Source organism: Zosterops lateralis, assembly GCF_965231275.1.
Source record: "Zosterops lateralis genome assembly, chromosome: 8".
Taxonomy (NCBI): Eukaryota; Metazoa; Chordata; class Aves; order Passeriformes; family Zosteropidae; genus Zosterops; species Zosterops lateralis.
The window spans coordinates 14275997-14302705 of NC_139768.1; the positions used below are offsets into that span (position 1 = coordinate 14275997).

At 48.9% G+C, this 26709-nt stretch overlaps 1 protein-coding gene across 1 annotated transcript in view; it reads left to right on the plus strand.

The window, feature by feature from the left end:
* Positions 1-5524: 5524 nt before the first annotated feature.
* Positions 5525-26709, plus strand: part of HPSE2 (heparanase 2 (inactive)) — a gene marked incomplete at its 3' end in the record, with an annotated part of 106461 nt that continues 85276 nt past the window's right edge. Inside the window, exons 1-3 of the mRNA XM_083866340.1 lie at positions 5525-5868; positions 6829-6986; positions 18205-18366. Coding sequence (XP_083722466.1) covers positions 5609-5868; positions 6829-6986; positions 18205-18366 — 580 coding nt within the window. The 5' untranslated portion in view covers positions 5525-5608. The remainder of the gene's footprint in view (positions 5869-6828; positions 6987-18204; positions 18367-26709) is intronic.

Here is a 26709-nt window from a genome sequence, read left to right on the forward strand (position 1 = left end):
TTCATCTGATGATGTGAAACAGGGATAATTCTACACATTTCTCTGCTGCTCAGGGCTGGGCTCAATTTGAGGAAAAAGGTTTCCAAGGCTATTGTGGTCTTCAGGGCACTGCAGAGCTCCAGTCTCACTGCTGTGTTCTCACTCTGTCTCTCTTTGACTGTGACAAATTGCTGCTGTATTTGCTGCTTCTCAAGATATGAAAGACAAAAATGAAATCAGACCTGGCTATTGATGAGTACAGGGAAGTTAATGGAGCCAAAGAGCATTCTCTGTCCAAGGGTATTGTTGTACACTGAAATGTTCTCAGTCATTATGTCGTTTTTTTCTGCTTGCTGAAGAGGCACTGGCAGAGGGGATTTCTGTGTGCTGAGATGGCACCTGGTTTGAACCCCCCAAGCAATTCCTACAGTTTTATGGCAATTGTGTATCTCAGTCTTTCAAGGACCTGAGGACTCCTGTTGGGAGTTGAATACTTTGGGATTTCACAAGTTCTCTCCATGGGCAAATCAGCAGGGCCAGGCTACCCTGGGCTTGTAAGGGTATTTCTGAGACCATGTATCAGAAGTCAGATAACATAAAACAATAAAGCAAATTAAGGAAAACAATAAATGCTGTTTATTCCAAAAGAGTACATGATATCTAACTTCTCACAGAACTGGAAATTAAGTTACAAAAACTTAAAAAACAAAACAAAACAAAACAAAAACACAAAACAAATAATTGATTGGTAGCTGCCTGAAACTCCATTTCATCCTCCCAGTTTCATTCTGTGGTGTGCCACCCAGGGAGAGCCCACACTCACAACTTTTACAGCACCAGTGTTTGTTTGATTGTTTTTGTTTTTGTTTTTGGGGTTTTTTTTCATTATTATTATTATTATTATTATTATTATTATTATTATTATTATTTGTCCCCCCCAATCTTTTCAACCTTTTTTTTTTTTTTTTTCACAAGTTTCTTCACTATGCAGCTAGTGAGTACAGCTTGTCTCTCAAAGAAATGTGCACTGCCTTCCTATGGCTAGATTTGGAAACCCCAGCTTGTGTTCCTTTCACGCTGGCAAAAATGCAAAGACAACATTGCCAACTGTGCTTTTCCTGACCAGGCCGTTGGTTTTGATCGATGCCTTGCCTGTTGCATGTATGGAGGGAGGAAGCTCTCTCAGTAGGCTTGCTTTCCTCCTGCTGTGGCTGAGCTCCCCAGCCAGCCAGTCCTTCTAGCTCAGACAGAGGTATTTGCTTTTTGCAGAACTTCCCAGGTCACCTACATTAAAGAGCAATATGTGGATACTGTATTAAATCAAGCAACTGTCCTCTGTCTGTTTGATCAGGTTAGACATGATACATAAACATGCAGGAAAATGGTTTCAGCAGTGGAGTTCAGGCTGTGTGACACCCACCTCGAGGCACTGGCAGTTTTAGGAGGTTGCATTCCAGACATGAACGCTCTTGTGGTGAAAATGATGGACACTGCATTGCAGAAAGAGCAAAAAGCTCAGTAAAAAGATTCTGTCATGCAATTGCATGCTCTGATGATCACAGCTTTGCCATATTCACTGGTCTTGCTCTTCTAGGAAATTATCATACCGTGCTACAGGGCGGAAGCTTAAGAGCCTGAAAAGAAAGTGTATTTTTGTGAAGTATGGATAACACTCTTAATTTTCACTTGCTGAATTTTCTCCTTGCTGGCTTCTTTTAGAGCATCCATAACTCAGATTTACTTGACAGCACTACAGAAACAGACATGGTTGATATCTTGGGAATCAAAGACATGATGATTTTTTTTTTAAAGGGCTGTCTAGCCTGTTTTATCCTTCCCAGCCTAATGGAGGTTTGTTTGGTACAGGACATCCTCTGATGATAATAACTTTCATCATTTATGAGCAAAGTTTATTTTTTAGTGAACTAAAAATGTTCCTCCTAAGGAGATTTCCCCTATTTTCTTTTGGGCCAATTTGTATAGCCTGAGATCTGAGTTTAGATTTCTGTCGTGCTTTTTCTTTTCTCTCTCTCTCTTTTTTTTTTTTTTTTTTTTTTTTTTTTCATCTGAAGAGGTTTCCTCTGCTGAAAACCTTCAACAACCACTCAGACCATTTACAAGAAGCACTTTCACAGGCAGTAGCTCTACAAAAGAGAGGAAAAATCGAAGTGACTACCTATAATAATGAAATTAAATGCAGTTTTAAGTGTTTGTGAACTGCAACTGACTGAAAGGGTGCCAAATATTTTGCAAATATATACAAAAAGACAGGCCCCTGCTCTAATCAGCTTGTAAATTAAAAGGAAAGTACATTGGCAAGAGCAGAAGAGATGATATGACATGCTTTAAATAGTTTATAGGGAGCTGGAGGATTGTTGTTTATTTGGTGATGTTGGGAAAATATTTAATGTGCTTTGGTTAAGCTCTTTATAGAAATGCTTCTCCTCCCCCAGTTTTCTTTTCCAACGACTGTTTTGGGGATTAAAACCAGCAAGTTCAGAGTAGCTGGAAAACGGAGAAAAACCTATTTCGAAATTGACAAAACCGCGAGTAAATCTTTATAGATACTTTTTATGTGAGTCAGGATTTCTAAAGTAATTATCGTAATGTAAGAAAGGCTCATCGCTCCGCCGCCCCTGCGGAGGGCGAGGCGGGCTCGCAGCTGGTGTAAATCGAGATAACTCCTGTCTGTGTCCGTGGCTGCAGAGGAGGAGACCGTGCCCCTGTTGGAGGGTTCCCGGCCATCCCCGACTGCGCCAGGCGGCGGCTCCCGGGACTCCCCGCGCCTCCGCCGCTGCCCCAGCGCCCGCAGACAACCGGAACATTTATAGCCTTTAAAGGTTTTCTATAGCAAGCCAGTAGTTTAGTGAAAAACAGGCCAACAAATAAAAAAAGCCCCAAGCCGCTTTATTTTTAGATTTGACTTGCCGCTGCTGGAGTCACACGCGAAGTGGGCGCAGCTGCAGCTCCGAGGACGAGCCCCCGGTGTTGGCTTGGAAAGCTCAGATAGGTAAATTAATATTTCCTTTAACGTCGTCTTCCCAGAATCTGGAAGGTGATTCCAGCATCTGGGAGGGTTTTTTGCCTCTTTCCCTGCTGTTTAATGTTGTTGGTGATATCTCCGCAGATAAGTGACTTCAGAGCATCCGGAGTTTGCGTTCAAAGCAGAGACTAATTGTGGGGAACGATTCAGAATAAACACATTTCTCTCCCGAAGTAATGTGTTTGTAAGGGAAAAAATATGTAAAAAGGAGGTTAAAGTGTATAATTTGTTTAGGTTTTGTTTGTGGGTTTTTCCCCCTTTTACTACAGAACGCACTGGAATTTCGTTTGAAAATAGAACCATCCTTGGAGGGAGGCACGATACAAAATTTCGGCCTGCAACCACAACAAATACCCCTGAAACTTTGCTCACATCCTCTGGAAGCATAGAAAAAAATATTAAAAAATAACGAGATAATTTTAAAACTCGTGTTCCTCATTTGGAGATGACCCAAGAAAGTGCGCAGCTTCTGGAGCCGAGGCTTTAGCTCCTGGGTCAGCTTTAAGTGCTATTGCAAACCTCGGCAGAAGTGTTTTGCAGCCGAACACAAATTTCCAGGCTTAAATTGCCTTCTTCCTGTGCCGGGATGCCAGGGCTTTGCAGAGCTGAAACTGCACAGCTCTTTTCCTGGATCCTCTTTCTCCTTCCAGCGCTCCGAGCCCGCTGCCCCGGGCACCCTTGTGCTGCTCTGGGTCAATCCTGCTCTCGGCAGCCTCTTCCCAGCCCTGCTCTCCGCTTTGGCGGGATGGTTTCACGGCAAATCCCGGTTAGTGTATTCCCGGCCGCCCCAGCAAAGCCAGGGATGTGTTTCATCCTTCCCCAGGCGTTTCCACAGCGGGTCCGTCCCGCCGCAGCCCCGCTGAGCGCCCCGGGACTGGCAGGGCACCCTGCCCCTCTTGTCTGGAAGCGTTTCAGGCAGAGAGACGGGGGAGCGGAGGTTTCCACCGCAGACAGCGCTGTCCGCGGGCTTCACGGGGCCCGGGCCCGGCTGTTTCCCGTCCTGCGGGGCCCGCAGAGCGCTCCGAGCCCCGGGACTCCCGCCGGCTCACCGGGGCCGCTCCCGCCGCCCCTCGGGCCCTGTCTGGGGCGATCTGGGCGCGCAAGGGGCTCCGCACGGGCACCGGGAGACGCCGGAGGGGGTTCCCAAGGGCCGGGACAGCCCTGCCGGGACAGCCCTGCCCGTGCGCTCCGAGTGCCCCTGATCCGCCTGCCCGGGCCTCTCGTTCTCCCTCCGCCGGGCTTCCCCCGGGCGGCTGGCGGGTCCCCCGGCCCCCGGCCCGCTCTTGCGGCGAGGTTTGTGCCTCGATCCCGGAGAAGCCGCGGTGCCCCCGCAGAACCCGAGCGCGGCGCGGTGTCCGCAGGTGGGGCCGGGCCCCTCACCAGCAGATGGTGCTGCGGCCGCCCATCCCCGGGGCTGCGGGGCCCCGACGGGCCGCACCTGGCCCGGCTCGGCCCTCCCGCCCTCAGCGCCCCGTCACCGGGCCGGGAGCGGCACCGGGGCCCCGCATCCCCCACGGCCCGGGCCACGGCGGCCGAGAGCCCGGAACGGGCGCGTTACGTGCCCCGGAGGTCTCGGGCTGCTCGTGGGAGCCCGGGGCTTGCCCGAGAAGCGGCTGCTGACGGAGAGGATGTCCCATTCGGATGGACATTCCTTGAGGCTCCCGGGATTGTCGGCACCGCCACCGATCCCGGCCCGGCCTTGCGCCCGGAGCTCACAACCACAACCGCGTGTCCTCCTGCAGAGCGCCGGGCCCGCTCCGTCCTCCCGGGGCGTCCGGGAGAGAGCCACGGAGCCATCAAACCCTGCTCTCCGTTCCATCCCCGCTGCGGACCTTTCCTCACCAGGCACTGCTGCCGCCCCTCTTCTTTCCCTGTCGCTGGTCGGACACCGCTCGGCCCCGAGGCAGGTGGGAAAGGCGATTCTCCGTGCCCGGTTCCCCGCAGTGCCCGGCGGCCGAGCCCCGGGGCTCCGGGCTGCCCCAGCCCCGCTGCGCCCGTCGGGTCCCGAGGGCCTGGCCCAGCACCGCGGGGCCCGGCGCGGTTTGGAGCTAACTCTTCCCTCAGGTGGTGTTTGGGGCTTTTTCGGGGTGATTACCCCCCCTTTCCCCAACCAGAGCCGCCCTCGCTGCCTTACCTCCCCTGTCGTTCCTGCAGCCGGTGACAATCTCGGGCCGTGCTGACCATCCCCGCGCTCCCGCCCCCGTCCCGGTGTCCCGGTGTCCTGACTCCGGCCCGCTTTGGGGCGGTGCGGGAGCCGAGAACGTCCCCCGGAGCCGGCGCAAAGCGAAAGCTCGGGGCTGGCGGGGCTGCGGCGGGCCCCGAGCCGAGGGGGTTAAACCAGGAGCCTCCCCTTACCTTCAAAAAGTTAAAAATGTCTGGAGCCTGCATCTCTTAAAGGGGCGGTGCTGGCTGCAAGGAGTCTTGGCACCGGCTGCGAGAAAGGCTGGTCAGGGGCGTGAGTTCCCCTCCACCAACACCAAAACATTGCAAAAAAAGGCAGAGCGCCCCACACTTTAGATAAGGACAATTAGCCACCAGCGAGCCCCTGCAGACAGCGAGTTAATTGGGGGTTTCCTGCTCTCCGGCATGCCCTGTCTCAGCTCCTGCCCCCCAGGGCTCCTAGCCCTGATGGCACCTGGGCTGGCCCTCATGGCCACCTTCTCGCTGCCCTCCCAGGCTGGGGACAGGAGAGCGCTGCCGGCGGAGAAACCTCCAGGTGTGAAGGGAAGAACTCTCATTCTCCTTGATGTCAACACCAAGAGCCCTGTCAGGATAATCAGTGAGAATTTCCTCTCCCTGCAGCTGGACCCCTCCATCATTCATGATGGCTGGCTCGATTTCTTAAGGTAAGGCAGGAGCCCCCCGGCGCCCTCCCTCCCTCCCCGGGCCGCCCGCGGGGCGCCCCCGCCGCCCAGCCCCGCCGGGCTCCGCGCTGCTGCCGCCGCTGCTTGTGACGGGGAGAGCGAGGCCATGGTTTCCATTAAGATGCACATGTTTGCAATGGAGAAAGCATTTCGGAGACTTATCAGTTATGACTGCAAAAATGTCCTGCTCTCCTCGCTCCTCTGCAAAAAGCACAACACGGGGCCGAGGCAGCACAGGGGAGGGGGGGGGGAAAAATAATCAAAATCAAACAGAAAACAGCAGCAGGAACGGGGCCGCCTGCAGAGCCGAGCTGAGCCTTCCCCGGGTCCCGACGGGCAGAGAGGGGGTGTCGGCCGGGTCCTGTGAGCCCTGCGCTCCCCGGACTGTCAGCCCCGGGCCGCAGCTGCGCTGGTTCCACCGCCGGTGCGGAGCGGAGCGGAGCGGCCTGGAGGCGCTGGGACGGCCAGAAAGCCTCTCCCTGCTGGGTGAGTCGGGGAGGGAGAGCGGCTCTCCCCCGCACGCCCGCTCCGAGGGTCCTGTCGGCAGCCGGGGAAGGAGCAGGGCGATGATGCGGGAAGGCGTGAGAGGAGCGGAGCTGGGACGGCTCCCGCTCTTCTCCCCTCCCCGGCGGCTCGGCCCGGGGCACGGTCCCGCGTGGGGCTGAGCCACCGCCTTCTGGACGCCGCTGCACTTGTCCGGAGGGCCCCGCAGGATGGGGGAGCCGGGCCCGGCGCCCCGGGCCAGCACCGGCGGGCGGGGCGGCTCCCGGTGCAGGGCCGCGCTCCCGGGCCGCGCACAGCCCGCGGCCGCCGGTCCCGCATCGCACCGCCCCGGGCGGGGCAACGCCGGCTCCCCGAGCCCCGCGGGCCCGGTCGCTGGCGGTGTTGGGGAAGGGAGGACCCGGCCCGCGGCTTCCTCAGCCCTCTCTCTGCTCTCCCCAGCTCCCGGCGGCTGGTGACCCTGGCGCGGGGCCTGGCCCCCGCCTTCCTGCGCTTCGCGGGCAAGAGGACGGACTTTCTGCAGTTCCACAACGTGAAGAACCCGGCCAAGAGCCGCGGCGGGCCCGGCCCTGACTACTACCTCAAGAACTACGAGGACGGTGAGCCCCGGGGCCGGCGCGGGGGGCGGCGCTGCGGCGGGGGCTGCGGGCTCCGGGCGGTCCCGCTCCGCCTGCCCCGCTCTGCCCTGTCCCGCCCGGACACGCTGCCCTGGGCACCGGGCAGGGCAGAGCTCCCCTTCCCTTTCTTTCCCGGGAGAGGGGGGCCCAGGAGCTCGGCGGAGCTCGCTCCCCCCGTTGCCGGTGGATCGGGCGGGTGTCGGCCCCCGGAACAAAAGAGCGGCCCTGGGGAGCGGAGCTTTTCACACTCCCCCGCCCCGCTGCGTCTCCTCTCCCTTTGCCCCGAGCCCCGGGCGGGCAGCGCCGGCCGCGGAGGAGCTTTGCCCTGGGAGCCCCGGGATGCCCGAGCGCGCCCCGTCCCGCGCTGCCCCCGCGGCCCTCGGGAGCCCTGCCTTTCCCCACTGTGCCCCTTTCTGTGCCCGCCGCGGCCCCCTGGGCTCCCCGCGGCCCCTCCGGCCTCGGTGACGGTCGGTCCCCCCGTGCCGGTGCCCGGTCGGGGCCGCTCGGCCATCTGAGCTCTTTCCAAAGTCACCGCCTGGCCCTGCCTTCCCGCTGCTCCCCTCTTCCCCGTCTGCCCTCCTCCCCATCCGACCTCACTGCACAAAAGGCTTTCACCTTCCGCCGCCCATAATTCACACAAAGAATTTTTCTGTGTAGAAAAGTTAGGGCCAATATCTCCATCCTAAGGCTTTTCTTTTAAGAAGCAGAATACCATGTCCACGTGCAAGAATTTATTGATTTTTTTCCCCCCTCTTGCTTAGTTTGTTTCTTTTTTAAAGAAACAAGTTTTGGGGTTTTTTTTCCTTACTCAAAGACTTACAAAAATTAGCATAAGATTTTTTCCATAAGTAATTTTGAAGGCCAATTAATGCCAGACAGATCCCACTGGGCAGGTCTGTGGAACAGAGGAAATTTTGCAGAGATCTAGTCAGCAGCAGCAGTCCTGAATGGAAAAAGCAGATGCATTTGCCAGTTTTCTGATAGCTCTCACTCCTGCTGTTCCCCTACATAACATCTGAGCTCTCTGAGATGAATGTCCTTCTATTCCCCACACGCAGGCAGGTGGGTAAGTTTTTGTGCTCCATCTTTCACTTGGTCTCCTAGCTGGGGCAATCCTGATGTTATTCCTTGTTTTTCTTCTTGTAACAAATCTCAGTCAAAGGGTTTGCTGTAAGCTTTGCCTGCTGAGATGCACTTCAGGAAAAAATGCTGACCAAACCTGCCACAGACACCTTGTACAGTAGAAATTAAGTGTCGTGCATAAAACTGTGGATGGGACTCATACAAAACATTTGTAAGAATAAATTTTCCCACCTTCCATATTTCAACAACTTGCAGGAGGGAACTTACACTTACTTATTAAATGTCTTCACAACAGCTTTCATGTTAAGGAAGGACTGAAATATTTTGGCTTTTTTTTTTCAGTTTTCCTCATGGCAATAAAATTGAAATGTAGCAGCCTTCAAAATGAAGCTTTTCATAGAAGTTGTAACCACAGGTCTTAACTTTTCATCACTTAAATATGGAACAGGACCATTGTGAATGTGGGTGAAGGAAAGGGAAGACACATGTGGTGTGTATCAAGCATTGGTGTAAATCAGAAAGGTGTGGTAAAAGGGATTTCCTGCCTGGAAGCAAAGCTCTCGTATTTGTTCGTAAGATCTGTGTGCAAACTCCAGGGTCAGGGAGTTTCACCCTATTTGGATAAAGGCTGGAGTTGCTAGTAGCTCACATCTTTTTGTGCTGAGGCTGCACTAAGAGCTTCACTAGAGGGATCCAGTTCTTAAAAAAAAAAAAAAAAAAAAAAAAAAAAAAAAAAAAAATCCTGCTGCCACCACAGCTCTTTGCCCTGCTAAACTGAGTAAGAGCAGCCAACTTCTCCACTTGCAGCACTGGTCCCATTTTTGTTTCCCCATCTGTGGCTCACCCAGGACCTGCCTGGGATCAGGATGTGCAGTTTGCTTTTACTGCAGAGGACTTATAGCCTCAACAGGCAGCACAGAAAACTGATGGCAATCAGCACCTGAGCATGGGGGAAGCCAACAAGGATCCTGCTAGGTACCTTTCCTTCTCCCCAAGCTGTCTGGGGTGGTTCGGGTTGTTTTCCATGTCTATGGGCTTTTGTATGTCCAGTACCTATTTTCTGAATTTTTTTATAATGGCATGGGAGTGGAGAAGTTGTTGGGGGGCTTGATTAATTAAAAAAAGTCAGAAAACATTTAAGGGATAAATCAGCAAATTTTAAAGTCTTATGCAGCACCCTAGTGATTTTTAGCAATGTGACAAGTGATTGTTTGGTTGTTTTCTGCTTTGAGTATTTGTCTTTTTGCCTCTTCTGCCTGTGGGTGCACACAGACTCCAGACCTATGCCCAGGGAGTCTGGGCTCTCTTTGCATCCCCCATGGCTGTTCCTGTGCCTTGTGTTCCCTTTGGCCTGTGCACAGAGGGGGAGGGAAGGGCACTGCTTATGTTCCCCTGAGCTGCAGCAGCTCCCAGAGTGCAGGGCTGAGGTGAAGGGCACGTGTGTAAGGCTGCTCAGAGAACTGCAGTTACAAGTGAGGGACTGTGAGTGGTGTTCACATCACAGGCAGCTGCGCCCCACTCTGAGCTCATGGGCCACACTGCTGTGGCCCTCTCAGGCATTCACATGGGAGGCAGCAACAGCAACAGGACTGCTTTGCATCATCCTTCATGGATCCTGTGACCATGCTTGCTAGAGTTGGAATGAATCTCCCTTTGATGTTTTTTTCTATCTCTGTGGTGCTCTGTCTTCCTGACTATCAGACCTCCTCAGGGAGGTCTTACTCTTCCCCTGCACTTAAAATTGTATTTGATTCCCTTTTAAATGTTCCCAACTGATTCCCTTTTAAATGTTCCCATCTATGCACATATCCACCTCCTAAAAATTGCTTTTACCTAGGCCTGCCTTTGGGTTTACTAACCCATTTTTTCCCACTTCCTTCTTTCACAGAGAGTGTAGGTACTCTCTGAGAGTAGTAGTAGTTGCTTTTGGCTTGTATCTAAAATGTACTTAGTTTTCCTGAAATAAGGTGTCTCCTTTAGGTTTCAGGGTAACTCATTTCTTGTTCAAATTTTTCCTGAAAACATGGACCTGGAAGAACTGTGTATTACCAAGGGTGTATGATATCTTTCCTTTGTATGTGTGAACAGCCTCACCCCAGTCTAAACTGGTCATGTTTGGGCAGCAAAGGTGACAGAGTGGTGCATGCTCTAGGATTACTGCCTGTGATGCCCATGAAGGAGGTGCATGTGGCAATTTGTCTCAGCACTGCAAATAAAACTGGCACAGCAATTTCATCACCTGTTTGCAGGTTTGTCAGTACCTGACAGGGCAACTCATAAAATTGAATGCCTGTGATAGATGGTCTCGGGGAGCCATAGGGTGTGCAGTCTGTGCTGATGGTAGCATGGCTGTAGGTACCTCCTGGACTTTGCTAAATATTAGGTCATCTAACGTGTTATATTAGCACCCCACCTATGCCTCACACCAGGTGTCTTCCATCCTATGCAGCCCCTACCTCGGATGGTCAATCCTGGAGTCCACCCTGTTTGGACAAGGCATTGGTCAGCCTGAGGTTTGTTAAAAACAGAAACCCAGTTCAATGTATGCCAGGCTCTGTGGTACCAGGAGGTGGGGCTGTGCCAGAGACTTTTTGACATTTTATGATCAAGAGGTGTAACATTTTTAGCCTGAGAGACTTTTCCCTCCCTTAAATGGTGTTTCTCTGTATGTGCCCTGCTGAGTTCATTTTTTTTCCCCAGCTGTGCTCAGCGTTGTGTTTTGTTATCTGGGGATGTGTTTCTCTGCTGCCATAGGCACATGTCTGATTCCAGGGCAGGTACCAAGATGTAAGGGTTCATTCTCAGTCTATGCAGTAGGCCTGCTTCTCCTTCTGCTATTGGGTTTCCTGCAAGCAATCTGTTCAGCTTGTCCTTTCAACTGCCTCACATGTGCCAAGGACCAGTTGGGTCTGAGGAATGGGACAAGAAAAAACACCGGTCTCCAGGAAAACAGGCTTGAGCAGCATCTCTTTGGAGCAAAGGCATGGATTGTTGCTGGTATAAAACCTCTTCTGGAGTTGAGTTTGATAAAACCTGGCTTGCATGCTGCCCTGGAGCTTGGTGGGGGAGTGTTATGTGTGTGTGGAGTCCTGGTCTTGTTTCAGCAAGAGATGCTGCAGGTGCAGTGCCTCAGCCTACAGCCCATTTTGGAAGCTCCTTGCTGGTGCTCCAGTGTGAGTTTTGTGGGCTAATGTGGAGCCTCCTCATCTGCAGGGTGATCCTCAACTGCCTCTCACCTCAAAGCCACTGAGCCAGCTTTGGACAACATGTGGTGGCACAGATATTGCTTCCCCCTGTGCAAGCTATAGCACTGTGCCCTGTGTTGTGAAGGAAGATTCCACTGGAAAAAGAGGAGTTACCAATATCTGGAGTTCTCAAAGATGTGTTGGCCCAAGTGCACAACTTCTCACTCCTGTACCTCAGCCTTTTGTAGACTTTTGTAGCCTTTTTATGGCTGAGAAGATACCAAAGGACACTTTGTGTGGCCCTGTGTGAGCCATGGGAAGGAGAGGGGAAGGGCACTACAATGTCATGCTGTAGGTAGTGCATCAAAGAAATTTCTGATCTGAAGTGTGTATGGACAACGCATTTCAAAAATACTCCTTTTAAATTGCTGATAAGTTACTTCTTTCTATTTTATTTCCTCTTTTTTTTTTTTTTTTTTTTTTTTTTTTTTTTTTTTTTTTTTTAAGGAGATACCAGGCATCTGGAAAAATGGCAAATTACAACAAAAAATTTGCAAAGACATGTTTCTTAAGCCTTCCATACTAGTCAGGGGATTTTGTAGTATAGTGTGGGAAAGTTCACATCATGCTGTGTAATACTGGCATAGGTTTTCTGTGAATTCTTTTATGTTGGATCCATTCCTTCAGGCATCCTCAGGTACCCAACACTGCATTTAAGCCTCAAAATTTGTCTGGCAGTGGGAGCATATTTTCACCCTTGGTCAGTCCATATTGCACAAGTGTCTCCTAGGATGCCATGCTGTTAGAACATGTACTAGGGTATTGAGTGGAAAGGAAGATAATAAACTTTTAAAATGACCTGAGGATTTGTTTATGTGGTTACACAGGGATTAGAACTGACCCCAGCTAGGGCTGCTGTTCCCACTCGTCTGCCCCTTCTGGCGTATTCCTGCCCTCTTCCATGCCTGGAGCCTGAGTTTTCATGGTGAGTCAGTTCAGGGATCTCAGCTGACCAAAACTTGCTGGTGGAGATGTGATTGCACTTCAGCTTTTTCAGCTGCCACATTGATTAATGCCGTGTGACCAGGCAGAGGTGCAGAGGACAGTGCTGGCAAAGGAAAGCCTGCATTGAAGGCAGATGGGACTGCAGCAGTCTCAGTCTTGGACAGATTAAATCCTTCAAATCTATGTCTTGAAGGCAGGAAATCTCACCTCGTGTTTCTCTGCCATCAAAAGGGTTGATCCCCATACTTTCTTTATGGTCTGTGCACTGTTCTTCTACCACTTCCCTTGGACTGGCTCTGGCACATTTCTGATTCTCTGAAGCAGAAAATTATTTGCAGTAAAAAAAAAAAAAAAAAAAAAAAAAAAAAAAAAAAAAAAAAAAAAAAAGCAACAACTTTACTGTGGATTTAGTGAGCAGGATTATGAGGATGATCATGGGGAATGACGGTATCTGATCCAGAGAACAGGAATGTTGTCACCACGTCTCTGGGGGTGTCCCTTTGGCTCTGCCAGCTCATAAAACTGCAGTAGGTGTTTCTGAATGGAGAACCATCCTGTTGTCCTGGTAAAAACAAACAAACGAATTTTCCTTCATTCAAGGAATCATCTTCTGTTTCTGGTCACCCAGGGCCCCTTTTCTGTCTGCTTTGTGTCCCTTGACAGTTCAGACATCTGTCCTTTCAGAGCTCGAAGAGGAAATAGTTGTTTTTTTCACCCTCCAAGTGTTTCAAACACAGCCCCTTAGCGAGGGCTGTAGCATTTCAGGCACAGCAAGAACTGAATCCCCAAGATGGGAAGATCCTCTGATGTCCTTTGGACTTCTGGGATTTGCCAGACCTGGGGCTGCTCTGTCCCTCAGCATGAGCTCTGAGGCAGCCTCCTGCTCCCTAATTCCCAGGCTCCCACTTCCCTGCACGACTGCAGGGAAGGACATACAACCTGCTCTGCCTCTATAAGGAGTGACAGGGCTTAGTTGTTCCCCTAGAAATTAAAAATAATTAACAAAATAGATTGCAGAAATCACAAGGTAAGGGACATGTAGCCTAGGCAGGAGATACTTCCAAAGATTGCCTGTCTAGCTCCACTTTTTCTTTTTAAATTAAAAACTGTTCTGCTATAATGATCCATGAAAAGTGCTTTAATAACTTCAGGAAATGGTGCAATCAAGCAATTAATTTCTGATTTGTTAGCTATTTGCTTGTGTATTGGTGAGATGGAAAGATTTCTATGGTTATATATTTAATTGTTTATAATAAGCATCCTAAATTCTATTTTAAAATTACATATTTTTGTTAGTTTCACATTTCTTTACATGCTACATCTACTCTGTATGAATTAAAAGTGATTCATGAAAAATTATATGGGCGGGGAAAGATGTGAGTTTTTGTACACAACTATCCATTCTAAATTAGCAGTTGGCATTCAGGGAAAATGTTCTGAATTTATTATGGATTGCTCTCTGAATACATTTAGGTAAGTAAAAAGTAAATCTAATGTTAGGGATATTAGAAAATGATTGGAAACACTCACTGAGAGCATTCTTATGCTATAAGTAAACTAGGTGCTGACATACTAATCAGTGTAAAGAATATATATGTGATGAGAAGGATGATGGAAGTGATCAAAGTCATATCTTTCAGTCATAGAGATTTTTCATCTAGGAAAAAATGACAGAGATTATGACAAATGCTATGAGCTTGGTGTCACACAGAGAAGACAATTTGGGAATGATTATTTCCTTGTTTTCATGACACAAAAAATAGGGAGCATCCAGTGGAATTATTACATATAAAATGAACAAATATGACTTTTTTTTTTAATATGGTGGGAAATAACTTGTGGAACTCATTGTCAGGAATTTTTTCCCAGTTAAAAATAAAAGAATGATACTAATGTGTCAAAAATTTTCCCATTAAAGACAGACACAATGAGCATCCAGCTCGTGTCTCGAGAAATCTGTCTTTCTAAATAAAAGCTGTGTTTCCAATTTCACAATTGCTGGGCATTTTAGGATAATTCCATCAGACAAACATGTTTTCAAAAGGATTTTAGGATAATTCCATCAGACAAACATGTTTTCAAAAGGATTTTACATTTGTTGATTTAAAAAGTAGGTATTTTATAAGTTTAGCAATGTGAAAATCATAAGACTTTTGCCTGACTTTTGTCTTTTATGACTTTTGTCACTCATTAAACATCTACTTAAACTTGGTACTAACATAATTTCTTAATATTCCATTTTTTAGAAAAAAAAATCAGGTTATGTTAGAATAAAATCGAGGGGGTTTTTTTTTCCTTTTTGAATTTACTTTTCAAGACTGGAAATCTGAAGCAAACTCTCCCCTGATGAGGATGGCCAAACTCAGCTTGTTCTGGTGCCATGGCAGGGGTGACTCTGCTTTTGCTGGAGCGGTGATGTCTGTAGGCAGTGCTCACTGTCACACACACAGAGACAGAAAGATGAGTTATTTCTCATCTTTACCCTTCTGTCACACATCCCTCTGATGATAACCCATGCCCTGTCCACAGAAACCTGGGATTGTGCTTTCCTCCTCCCATCTTCCAGGTGATCAGCTGCATAGTCTGTGTCTGTTCCATGACTCCAGCAGCTCCTGGAATGGAATTGCTGTGGGCAGATGGTGCCATGAGCCATGGGATGGTCACTTGCCACACTGACTGTGTAAATTCTCGCCTGGAGAAGCTCACTCTGTGCAAGGGAAACCCGGCCCTGGCTGGGAGCTGTCTCTGTGTGCTGTGTGCTGTCCTCGAGGTCTCACAGCCTGGAACTTCTCTGCTCTGTGGGAAATGGTTACTGGAACCCCTTGGTGCAGGTGACTCACAGAAAGAGACCGGTAGAGCTCAGCTAGTCCCGGGATGCCCGGGAAAGAGCATCGCTGCGATTGTGCCGCTCCTGAAGGGCGTTTTCTAACTTGTCCTTCAACATTTCCTTGGTAGTTTCGGTGACTTCTGTGAGCAGCGTGCGCGCCATCACAGGAGATACCTCGAGGCGGGGCAGGGATGTGTGCGGGCACTCGGAGACACACCGGCCTCGTCCCCGCAGCCTGGCGAGGGGAGAGCTCCTGCGGGATCCCGGCCCCGCATCCCGGCGAGGGGAGAGCTCCTGCGGGATCCTGGCCCCGCAGCCCGGCGAGGGGAAAGCTTCTGCGGGATCCCGGCCCCGCAGTCTGGGGAGGGGAGAGCTCCCGCAGGATCCCGAGGATGCTCAGGGCGGCGCTCCGGTGGGGGTGTGCCGCCGGCAGGCGCAGCTCACCTGGCCGCCACACGGGTGTGCTCCCGCCATTCCGCTGGGCGCTGCGGGCCCGGCCCCGCGCTGCCTCCGCTGCCGCCGCCGATGCGGGACCCGCGCCCGCCGCCCCGGAGCGCCGCCCCCGCCGGGGTCCGGCCGTGCGGCCGCGGGGCAGCCTGAGCTGGCCAGGGTACTGACCCGGCCCGCCGGGGGCACGGCTCCTGGCCGGCCGGCCGGCTTTGCAAAACATTTGGCATCCTCAGGGGCTCTCACATCTGGAGTTCTTCTTTCGCACTCCTGGCAGAAGCTGCTCGGTCCCGTGTTCTGCTGAGCAGTTTATCGCGCTTTCCCCCCGCGCCTTTTTTTTTTTTTTTTTAAATCGAGGCTCAGGAAGGCAGTGAGTGCCCTTGTCCTGCCCACTTGGAGCTGCCCAGCCCAGAGCCTCCAGGGTATGTGGTTTGACATCCTTGCGGTAATCCCTGTCACAGCAGCTTTATCAAAACACTGCTCCTGCTCTTCGTTTCTGGGCCTGCCCTCTGTCCCCAGGCCCTGCTGGCAGTGCATGCAGAGCCATCCCTGTATTCCCCAAGGATGGAGATGTCACACAGGACCCACTGCCATGGCCCCCTGCACCCTCCAAGGTGCTGGCCCCTGACCCTGGTCCTGAGCCAGTGGTTCCTCCACATGGGTCCACACTTGCCCTGGTTTGGGTTTTAGAAGTCATCCATTCCTTTTAGGAAACCAGTTTGTTTTGACCCAGCCTGGACACCCTTACAGCAGTTTGAAGAGAATTGCAGACAGCATATCGACCATCTAGTTTAAAGCCTGTCTGCCTCTCAGTGTTCTCCTTCAGGGCCTCATTGATGTGCTTGGCTTCATTTTGCCTTGGGGGTGAGAGGTGTACAACTCTTGCCTTCAGTTCTGTAGGGAGGGAAATCCTTCCCCCAGGAAGTTCATGGGCTCTAGGTGACTCCAGCAGCCTGTGGTAGCAATAGTCTTTCTCGTGTGGGACAGATGTAAGGTTGTGTTTCTCAATCTTCAGTTCTCCAAATAATTCACAAAACATGGGTTCAGGATTTTATCATTCATTAGTTGGGCAAAGGTTGGGAAGGCCCAAGTCTTACTTAGTGCCTACTTAAAAGAATGGGCACTAAAGCACACAGTCAAGGGGTCCGTGCTCATTAGATGCAGAGGAGCACTAATCCTTCCTCTTGCCCCATCTCACTGATGCCCTTGTGCTGGGTGTAGAGATACTGAACCATATTTTCATGGTATCTGAATGCTGCCCAGTACCCACTCCTGAGTATGGTGGCTGTGGGTGGAGGAGAGAACTCACGTGGCTAACTACAGACCATGGGTTCTCTAATGACATTGCTGTTCTGAGCAGCCTGTTTTAGACAGGCTGTAGAGAAGCTGTGCTAATCCCAAACTACACAGAAAAGAGGTAGAAAATAGCCTGGGCAGGAAAGTGTAGTGACTCTAGGATGAGGCTCAGAGACAGAAAGATCGTGTGGCTTCCAGTCCTCAACCACGCGTTTGGAGGCAGTTCCCTGCCAGCCCAGATAAGCAGAGCTTTGAATTTAAGTTTGCTGAACCTGAGACTGGACACCTTGAGAGACAGGAGCATGACTTTTGGAAGCAATTTTGGTGTTTCTTGATGTACGTAGCAATAAAGGAGCTGGAGAGTGTGTGTGGAGCAAGGTGTGACTCTTCTGACAGCAAGCTTCTTCAGCAGCTTGTAGCTAGACGGGAATTGAACCAAGCAAAGATCAACCTTGTGAGGCAAAGTGACCTTATGCAATGTGGTGGAAGAATTCCAGCTTCAATCCTTGCTTATCAGAGCTGGCCGCCTGAGGTTCTGTAAGAATTAGACACAGCATCTGGTGCCTGTGGATCTGAACGTGTTACTGAGTTTATTAAACTCATAAGTGACCTAGCAAGGGCTAGTTTGCACCACTCCCCTCCTGCTTAGACTGACAGATTTTACTTGATTCTTGTTCTGCCTTGCTACTCCATCATTCTCTTTCCCCAGCAGGTGAGTAGTTCTAGGGTAGGGAATATCATATTTTTGTTTCACAATGTGTCTTAGAGAATGCTCATATGAAGGGAAAACAATTGTTAAATGATCCTTCTGCCTCCTGAATGTCAAGCTTTAGAAGGATACAGGCACTTGTTCAAAGAGTCATAAGCCATGCTGACCTGTGATAGCTGCAGTGAGGATAAACAAGGTGAGAACAAGCCTTCTTCATCACCTCTTTGACAGGCAAGGTTAAGTGGAAGCCAGGGGTTACTGGAATGGGATTTAGTCTTTTCTCATTATTTAGTGTCAAATACACATGTAACAGGGTTGTAATATAAATGTTGGGAGACTTTTGCACTCCCCTGCAAGGGTGAGGTCAGCATTGTAAGAGACCACCAGCAAGGCAGGTAAAGGATGGAAGGGTCAGTAGGTTCTGTGAGCATACAGCTTGAGCTTTGTGTGGGAGAAAAGGAGACTTGGGCTGGGGAGGGTCATTTGATAGGTGGATCCAAGGGGTTTGAATCCTTTTGTTGGGTTGCTTTTGCTGAGTGATGATTGTGTGACTGTCATATTGGCTGGAGCTGATCCAAGCATATGGCAAAAATGAAAATGAAAGCTGAGGTTTGGCCATCTCCCTCTTTTCTTTCCCTTTTGCTGTAGACATTGTTCGCAGCGACATTGCCCTGGATAAGCAGAAAGGCTGTAAGATCGCCCAGCATCCTGACATAATGTTGGAGCTACAGAGGGAAAAGGCAGCTCAGATGCACTTGGTTTTGTTAAAGGAGCAGTTTTCAAACACATACAGCAACCTCACACTAACAGGTAAGGCTACAAGACCAGCTCTGGAGCCAGGAGCTGGGTCTAGCTCTTGCTAACTCACAGGTGTGTTAAAACCCTCGGGTTCTTCACCTCTGTATGAATCAGCATCTCTCTGGCTGCCTCTGTTTCCTACCAAGGTTACTGGGTATTGGGAGGGAAACAACCAGCAGGAACTGGAGGTGGACTCATAAGGCCTCTGCAGCTGGCACCTATGCAAACACTCCAGATTTGGTGCCCCTGAACAGAACATTTTCTACAGTCTGACCTAAGCTGAATACCACGGCATGTGAAGTGCTGGAGAAATCTCCCTGCTAACTGTTCACGTCGATGGGGCTGCAGCAATTACTAAATTTGGAGTCCTTTAAGCTGCAGCTGATTTTTTTCTTTCCAGAGCATGCACTTTGTGTGAACCCAGTAAATATTAAAGAGCAAATATAAAGGGATAATGGCCTAGACAGAGATGAGAGGATACTCTTTTTCTGGCAACTGTTTGTATTATCCAGGGAACAGAATCTCGATGGAGGAGACTGCCACATTTTGGATACACATTTAATGGTGCTTGTAAAGGACTGATGTCTTCAGGCAGTGAGTGGGCAGAAGGATGGTATCCCAGCAGCCAACAGGGTCCTCTCATATCTCTCTTCCTTATCACTACAGCTGGATGAGCCACAGACGATGGGAAGGAGGAAGAGACTAATAAATCAAATGAGAGCCCCTTCTCCTCTTGACAGGTCTCTTTCCTGTGAAAGGCAGGCAGACATCTTATTTTTATGAGAGGGATGGCCCTGTGCTCTGTCTGGGGAGGAGATGGCAAACCCCATGGTGGCCCTTCCCTGCTGCGGGGCTGGGAGAGGCAAACCAGTCCTGCACAACCTCCCCCACTCTGCTGCCACCCCTATTTCAGTGCCCAGCCCCTGCCTGGAAGCCAGCATGGGTCTGCATCCTCACCAGTGAACTCTGACTCTCCTGGGGACACCAGCTGTGCTGGAGCTCTCGGGGACCTCACAGAGGTGGGATGGTGACACCAGCACTGTTGAAAGGCTCAGCCCAGGGGGTCACTGGATATCGGGGCCATGAGTGTAGCTGAATCACATCATTCCTGAAGGCCCAGCATTTAAATGGGATCCTCAGAACCGTTTCTCATTCTCTGTAACGTAATCCACTTGGCTGTTTATTCCCAGTACAACTGCTGGAATCAACATTGTCAGCTTTTCCCCTGACAACTTGCTTACTTTCCACTAAACAAACTTCCCTTGAGAAGTGAAGCTGCTCACCCCTATCCTCCTACCCTTGCTGCTTCAAAAGCTCTCTGGCATTGCTCACATTTTTTACAGAACCTTCAGAGCAGAGGTGCTACCTGGTTATCAGCTTAGCTCTTAGCCTTTCCAAGTGTGTTTACAGGATAGTTCAGAAGGTTTTTGCTCTAACTCTCCAGGGTGGAGAGAGCAATTTCACCAGAATATTACCCAAAGAACTATTTTAATGTTCTTTAACTCTCTTTGAATGTGAGCAGAGCAACTTCATAATTGTTATGAAGTTTAATCTTTTATTTCATAGACATAGTCTGAGAACATGGTCTCTAGACAGCTAAGCATAATATTTAACTGGAACTCTACTAACTTGTGTAAATATTTCCCTTCTCTGTGATGGATCTGGTGTTTGGGGTGGGTAGAGGGGGTTGCACATCTGTTGCAGAAGGACATTTCTTACCTTCAAAATTCAATCAGACAGAGTTTGCTTGAGGACTTCTTTTTGTTCTGCACAGAGGGTTTGTACATTGCTACAGGGAGTCTCCAGGTCACAAGGTAAGGTGCAGGAGCAAGAATACAGATGTGGTTTAGGGAGTCCTTAGTGAAGGACTGAGTTTGCAGGGATGGAGTATCCAGGAGATCCTTGAGAACAGGGTTTCCTCCTGGGGGTCTGTATTGAGGAGTCATTTGGCCTCATGCAGTGCATGTACTGTGGATGACCTTCAGTGTCCAACCCAGATCGGAACAATATTGAACCCCACACCTCCAGGTGAGAGGGCTCCTACTGCTAGTTCTGCAATTGTCCCCAAAGAATATAAATGGCTTATCTTGCCCAAAGTCATATGAGAGTAAAGGTGCTTTATTATGGGATTACTCCCCTAGGAGAGCTTGAGAGTAGAAACACTACTGTGTGGCATTTTTATTTCCATATCACTACCACTACCACTGTAGTGATCTGAATAAAAAGTCCCATTCTCTTCCTCCTCCTCCTCACAGGTAATATAGTTACATGAACAATTTGAAAGACTTTCAGGCCTCCCACTTTGCCTGCAAGTGTGAGCAATGAATTCTGCCAACAAACTTTCAAGCAGTACCCTCACGGGTTTAGAAATGAAAGCTCTTAGAGTACAGGGCATGATTCTGCATATCTGTGGCATCAATGTAAATTGAGAGCTTTTTCAAATCTATTCACCAGTTACACATAATTCCCAGTGTGTTCCTCATTTCAAGCATGAGGCAGGGCTGTGTTATACCGGGATTTAAGCTGCTCACAGCAGCAGGTACTTCCAAGGTAAGAGGATGTCTTAAAATGAAATGTGTGTTTTTGTGCTAAGACCCAACTGAGACTGAGTGAAACCAGGCAGTCTTTCTGGCACTCATTCCTCCAGGAACACATGTGAGACTCTGGCTTAGACCACTTTGGTTTCTCTCATCGAGCCTTCCTCGGCTCCTGTCTGCAGGCTTTCTCTTGCATCTTGCCTCTGCTTTCTGTATGTGATCTTTCCAGACTTACTGAGCCTGCCTCCCTGACATGAGCAATTGCCTTTGATCTGTGACCATGCTATTTAAATGCTGTAAAATATTTTGAGGTTTATTAATCTTTGCTGTTTCCCCCGTGGTGCTCAGAGATGGGTATCTCATTTCGCAGATCGGCATCTCCTGCTGCCGGGTCAGTCCGTGGTAGAGCAGGGGGAGAGTGCACAGCACTGCCTGCTCTCCTCTGGGAACCAGCTCCCTGAGCTCAGTCTGCTCTGGGACAGGAGGAGAAGGAATCTTTCCCTAGAAACACTTCTTTGCTCCTTCACAGTTCACAGCGATATTTTTTATGTTTTGTATCAGCTGGGCTAGAAGTTTCAATCATCACAGCAGGCTCCCATCCCTTGCAACCCTCAGAAGAAATGTTCAGGCGGCAGGAAGGTTATTTTGGAGTCCCGGAACAGGGTGGAGGTGGGGGGGTTGTGGAATGCACAACATCGGGCTGGCAGCAGGTGAGGTGTGAGGAACTGCCTCGGGCAGTGTGCACGCAGATTTTAGAGTGAGCTTTTTTGTGGGGAGTGGGGCAGCATCAGGCTTCAATAGACTAAACCCGAATTCCTGCCCCTGTGGTGCCAGTTGGGGCTGCAGTAGTGTACTGCATTTGTAGTTTAGGCTACTGGACAGCCATAGGTTTCTGCACTGTTCTCAAGTAAAGCCTGATAAGCCTGTGGAAGAGGGAACTGTTAAGGTCAATAGACACACGTGAAAAACTGGTCCCTCCTGTATTTGCATGAAGTGTTAACTGAGGCTTCCCAAGAAATAAGTATGGACTATAAATTTCCCTTTAGGATTCCCCATCCAGAGGAAACAAAATAGTGCCCCACTGCTCATTCTGAAACATGGAGAAACACCTTTCTGCTATATCTTCTGCTTGAAACTGTGACACACAGTTAACTGCATTAAGATACTAGTGATGAGAGCTCTGGCCTGTCCTGCCACACCAGATCTACACTGAAAAGCCAGTGAGGAGAATGGAAGGTGTATGGTGGGAGCTCTCCATCCTGTAATATCATACAGCACAGCCTCTAAAAGCAGTGATTAAGGAGGCAGACCCTCCTCACATGCCTCACCTAATGCTCCCAGATGACCCTCTGTGGTCCCACCCTGATGAGGGTGTTATCAGTGTAACTCCCCACTGCACTGATAGAGACTTGGAGGGACTAAATTCAGATGGAACTGATAGGAACAGAGCTGAGAGCTGCTGAAGAGTGCATTTGTGCACTCGTGCAGTCTGTGTCCAACACTGCAATCAGGTGTTTTACACTGGCATCCCACTACCCCATCAAGGTAATTAGATAGCTTGAACTCTGCCAAAACAGCAGTTGTGATCTCTCTGTGAGGTTTTTCCTTGAAAAAGTCTACTTTTGGAGATGTTAGCAGCCATGCAGAGACCCTCTTTGTCCAAGGTAAGTGGTTTGGGGGTATTAGGTGGTGATGATAGAGTGCACACCCTCTTTCCACAAGTGGGATGTGTGACGTGGGATGAGTGGAACAAAGCAAGGTAGGAGCAGAGGGTGTGTGTGGCTACTGCAGAACATTTATGTGTGGGAGGCACAGAGCAGAGACGAAGGCAGTGTGCCTGGATGAAAAGCTTGCTGGTGAGATACTGTCCTACAGAAATATGTTTTTTGCTTCTCTCCAAAGACAGTGAGAACCCCAGTTGTACTTGTCCTTCAGCAAGGAATCACATGGCTCAGGTCGAGCGGGTAATGAGTGGGTTTCCTGCACTTGTGAACTTCCCCTAGTGGTTTTGTGATTCCTGCTGAATGCTGTGGCTCTGGGAGACAGTGGTCCTTGAGCAGGACATGTTTGTAGGGCCTCAGGCTCATCCCATGGAGTGCTGGGTCTGAGAGAACTGTGGCTCAGAGGGTGCGCTTGCAAGAGGGTGTGTGTAGGACACAGGGCATGGGGTTGGGTGTGCTTTTGGTACCTGTACTGATAGACAGTAAGGCTATTCTGGTTTTTCTTGCTGGAATTTTCTTCAGATGGTTTTATCCCCCAGCTACACCTAACTGCATGGGATGGGAGGGTGAGCTGCCCTGTGAAGTGGTACCTGACAGGGTTGTTGCAAAGGTAAGGACAGCTTCCTTGCCTGTTTGGCATCTTGTTTGGGATCAGCAACCTAGTGGTCTGCACAGCAGTGATATGTATCGTAGCTGCTTTACTGGGTGCCTCACAGGGCAGGTCTGCACTGCACTGGCTCTCCAGCTTTCCTTCAAGGGGAGTGCATCCTGGGGCTGTGTAAAAGGCCTGGGAGTGTCTTTTCAATCAAGCTCTCTGCCTTTCTATCCCTTACATTACACAGATTATTCACAGCACTGTAGAAAATAGATCTGAAAAGTACCTCAAGAGGGCATCTTCTAGCCTTTTCCGTGGCAAATCTGTACCTGATCTCTGCTTGGGGAAAGGTGTCTGGAAAGAGGCAATATCTTTTGTTTGATCAGCTGATACACTTGGAAAGTCAGTCAAACTATGGGAGGCTTGAACCCTTTGAAGAAAAAAAAGTAGCATTCAAAGCTAAACCACAGGAAAATAGTTACCCCAGAACTTGTCACTTTGATTAGCACAACTGAGGTACTGGTGGAGAAGTCCTGTCAGCAAAGGGAACACAATAATATCATTAACTCCTGTGGGAAAGAGGGGAGAGAGATGCTGTGAAACACTGGAGGCTTTCCTGCAAGGAAGGGACCAGGAAAACTGTAATGTCATTAAAGCACTATCTGTACTGAGCCCACAGTTAATGACCAGCAGAGGTGCCAACCTTCTGAGGATAGTTTGCAGGTGTCTTCTGACATCTTAGGATCAGATCCAATGGAATAACGCTGGGAAAAATAAATCTTGGAAAACAATCTCAGAAAACTGAGTGGTTTTGTGCCATTATCAGTTGTTTATATGAGCTCATTCTGAAACAAAGTGGCTGTTTGTTTTTACTACACAGCCTTCAGAGGGTGTTTGCTGTAGCTGAAATATTTTGTGTTCCTCGGCATTTAGGTGTAAAGCCTGCAGGCTGTTGGGGCTCAGCTGCCAGGCACCAGCATTGCCCAAGTTGTGGGGACATCACTGCTGACTGATTCAACTTACATGGCTTTATCCTTGTTTTAAACCTTCTGTGATGGCAGGGATGTACCCCCCCTCAGCAGTCAGCTCTAGGGTGTAATTAGCTGTATCATTATGGAGTCAGTATTTTTAAAATCTCTTGCTTCAGTTTAAGCCCATGATGGCATGTTCTCTCTGTGGACATGGAGAACAGCTTACAGCACTCCTTTTCTCTTTGCAGAAGTTTTTTACATATTTGAGGCTTGTTATCATGTTTCCCTGAAGACTTTTGTTCTCTGCACTGAACAACTGCCTTTCAGTTGCTCTTTTCTCATGTCCATTTTATTTTCAAGTTGAATGACACGTGTAGCTGATTCTGCATCTTGAGATCCCTTTCAACCCTCTACAATTTTTTTGTGGCTCTGTGTTTTGTTGGGGTCCCTTGGGCTCTCTCTGCTGGGTCTGGGATGTTTTTTAAGTGCATTGCCTTGAAATGAGACCAGTATTGTAGCTGAGCCCTTTCTTGACTGAGAAAAGCAGCAGGGTTATTTCATGTACCTGGTGCGTGACACTTCTGTCTGTATAATCGTGGATTTTTTTGCTACAATATTGCTTGTTCATGCCTGCAATTTTGTGTACCGTTTCCCAAGCAGCTGTGCATTTCCCACATGGAATTTCATCTAGACTATATTTTCCTAATTTTCTAATTAAAATGTTACACAAATCTGTAGGTAAAGCCTTGAGAAAGTAAAGGTACAGAACATCTGTTGCCTCTATCTCACACGAGACCTTGTTGCTCTATCAAAGAGAAGTCAGGTTGCCTTCATGTGGCAGGGCTATTACTTCCAGCCCTTCCTTGGAGATGGATTATTTGATGATTTCTTTCAAAAATTTTCCAGGAATTGAAGTTATGTTGGCTGGCCTGCAATTTTCTTGGTTTTTCAACTTGTTGAACATAGCCACTATATTTGCCCTTTTCTTGTCTTTTAGAACCTCATTCATCTTCCAGAAATTCCTGCAGATAGTTGCTGACGGACCTCTACCTCTTTTAAAACATCAAACTTCTGTAGTTTTCATTCTGCTAAGGTGCTACTATACATTATCCATCTACTCTGATTCTTTTAATTGCATTAACTTTGTGGTCCTGATGTTATCGTTGTTTTCATGAAGTCTGAACCAACAAAAGCATTAAACATTCCTGTTTTAGGTCTGTGAGTTGTTGACTATTGTGAAATTCTGTCCCAATTTATACCTCTTTGCTTCCTGAGACAGCTGTGAGCCAAACCCCTGGGATCCTGCCTTCTCTTACCCTAATTAGTAGTTTTACAACTCGTTTTGTGCTGACAGCATGTGTGTGTGTGAGAGAGGTCATGAAGGTGAATCTCTTTTTCAGGTGACACCCTCTAGTCTGTTAAGCCACACTTTGGCTTTCTCATTATCTGATTTGGTTATTGGTTTTGTAACTGTGGGAAATGTGGCTTCTTGTGACGTGTTCAGGATTATTAAATTCAATTTACTGTCCAATTTAACTAGCCTCACAAGAGAAGATATTTTATAAATTGTGAATCTTAAAATTAGCAGTTATACATACATTATAATATGTAATGTCATTACCAGAACCAGCCAGTTCTGGGTGCTGTGTAGAGAATAAAGAAAACACATAAACCTAACAGAAAACAGATTTTGGTGGAAGAGGGGGAGGGCTGACACGCACTAACAGCTTTGGAAGGACTTGTGCCGTGTTCAGTGTCATAAAGCAATCTATTAACCTTTCCTCCCTCCTCAGGAGGTGCTGAACTCTTTGGTCTGTCTCTTCCCACTGATGTAGTTATCAAATGTCTCCCGGTTACCGCTGGCGATCACTGCTGCGAGTATTTTCTGTGAGCACTCGGCCCTTTCACTCTGTCCCTTTCCCTTGGTGCTGTTCCTTTGTGCTCATCTACATCAGCCTGATGGAGTTGCCATTTCTCCTGTGCATGCTTCGAGCCACGGAGGAGTCTGTGAATTACCCTAATCGTACCCCTGTGTTAAGATAATTTACATCTGTTCCCTTATCTTGCTGTGTGTTTACAAAACATTGTCTTTCCCAAACTCCCTTTTCATTTGGAGCAAAATCTCACTTGCCAACCCTCTCAGATTACTGAAGCCTCTGTCCTTACAAAGCACTATTTTTATTCTGCCACTATTTCCCGTTCTTTTTCAAACAAGTACAAACACTCGTTTCAGGCTTTCCTGACTGTGGTGTTTTCCACCTTCATGGTTTTCTCCAGTTTTTCTCTGTTGATGAGAATCAAACCTCAGGGAGACTCCTTCCTAGTTTTGTTCCTGTCGCTTCTTTCTCATTTTTTCCCCCCTTCGGTGCATTCCAGGAACTTGATGCAGGGCGGTGTCTGATGTCTTCCTTTCCCAGCAAATGTGTGGGCAGTTAAAGGTCCCTAATTACCAGCAGGTTCTGTGTTTCAGATGCTCCCAATAAGCCTATGCTTCCGATCTCCCTGATTGTGTAGCCTAAAGCAGACCCCCA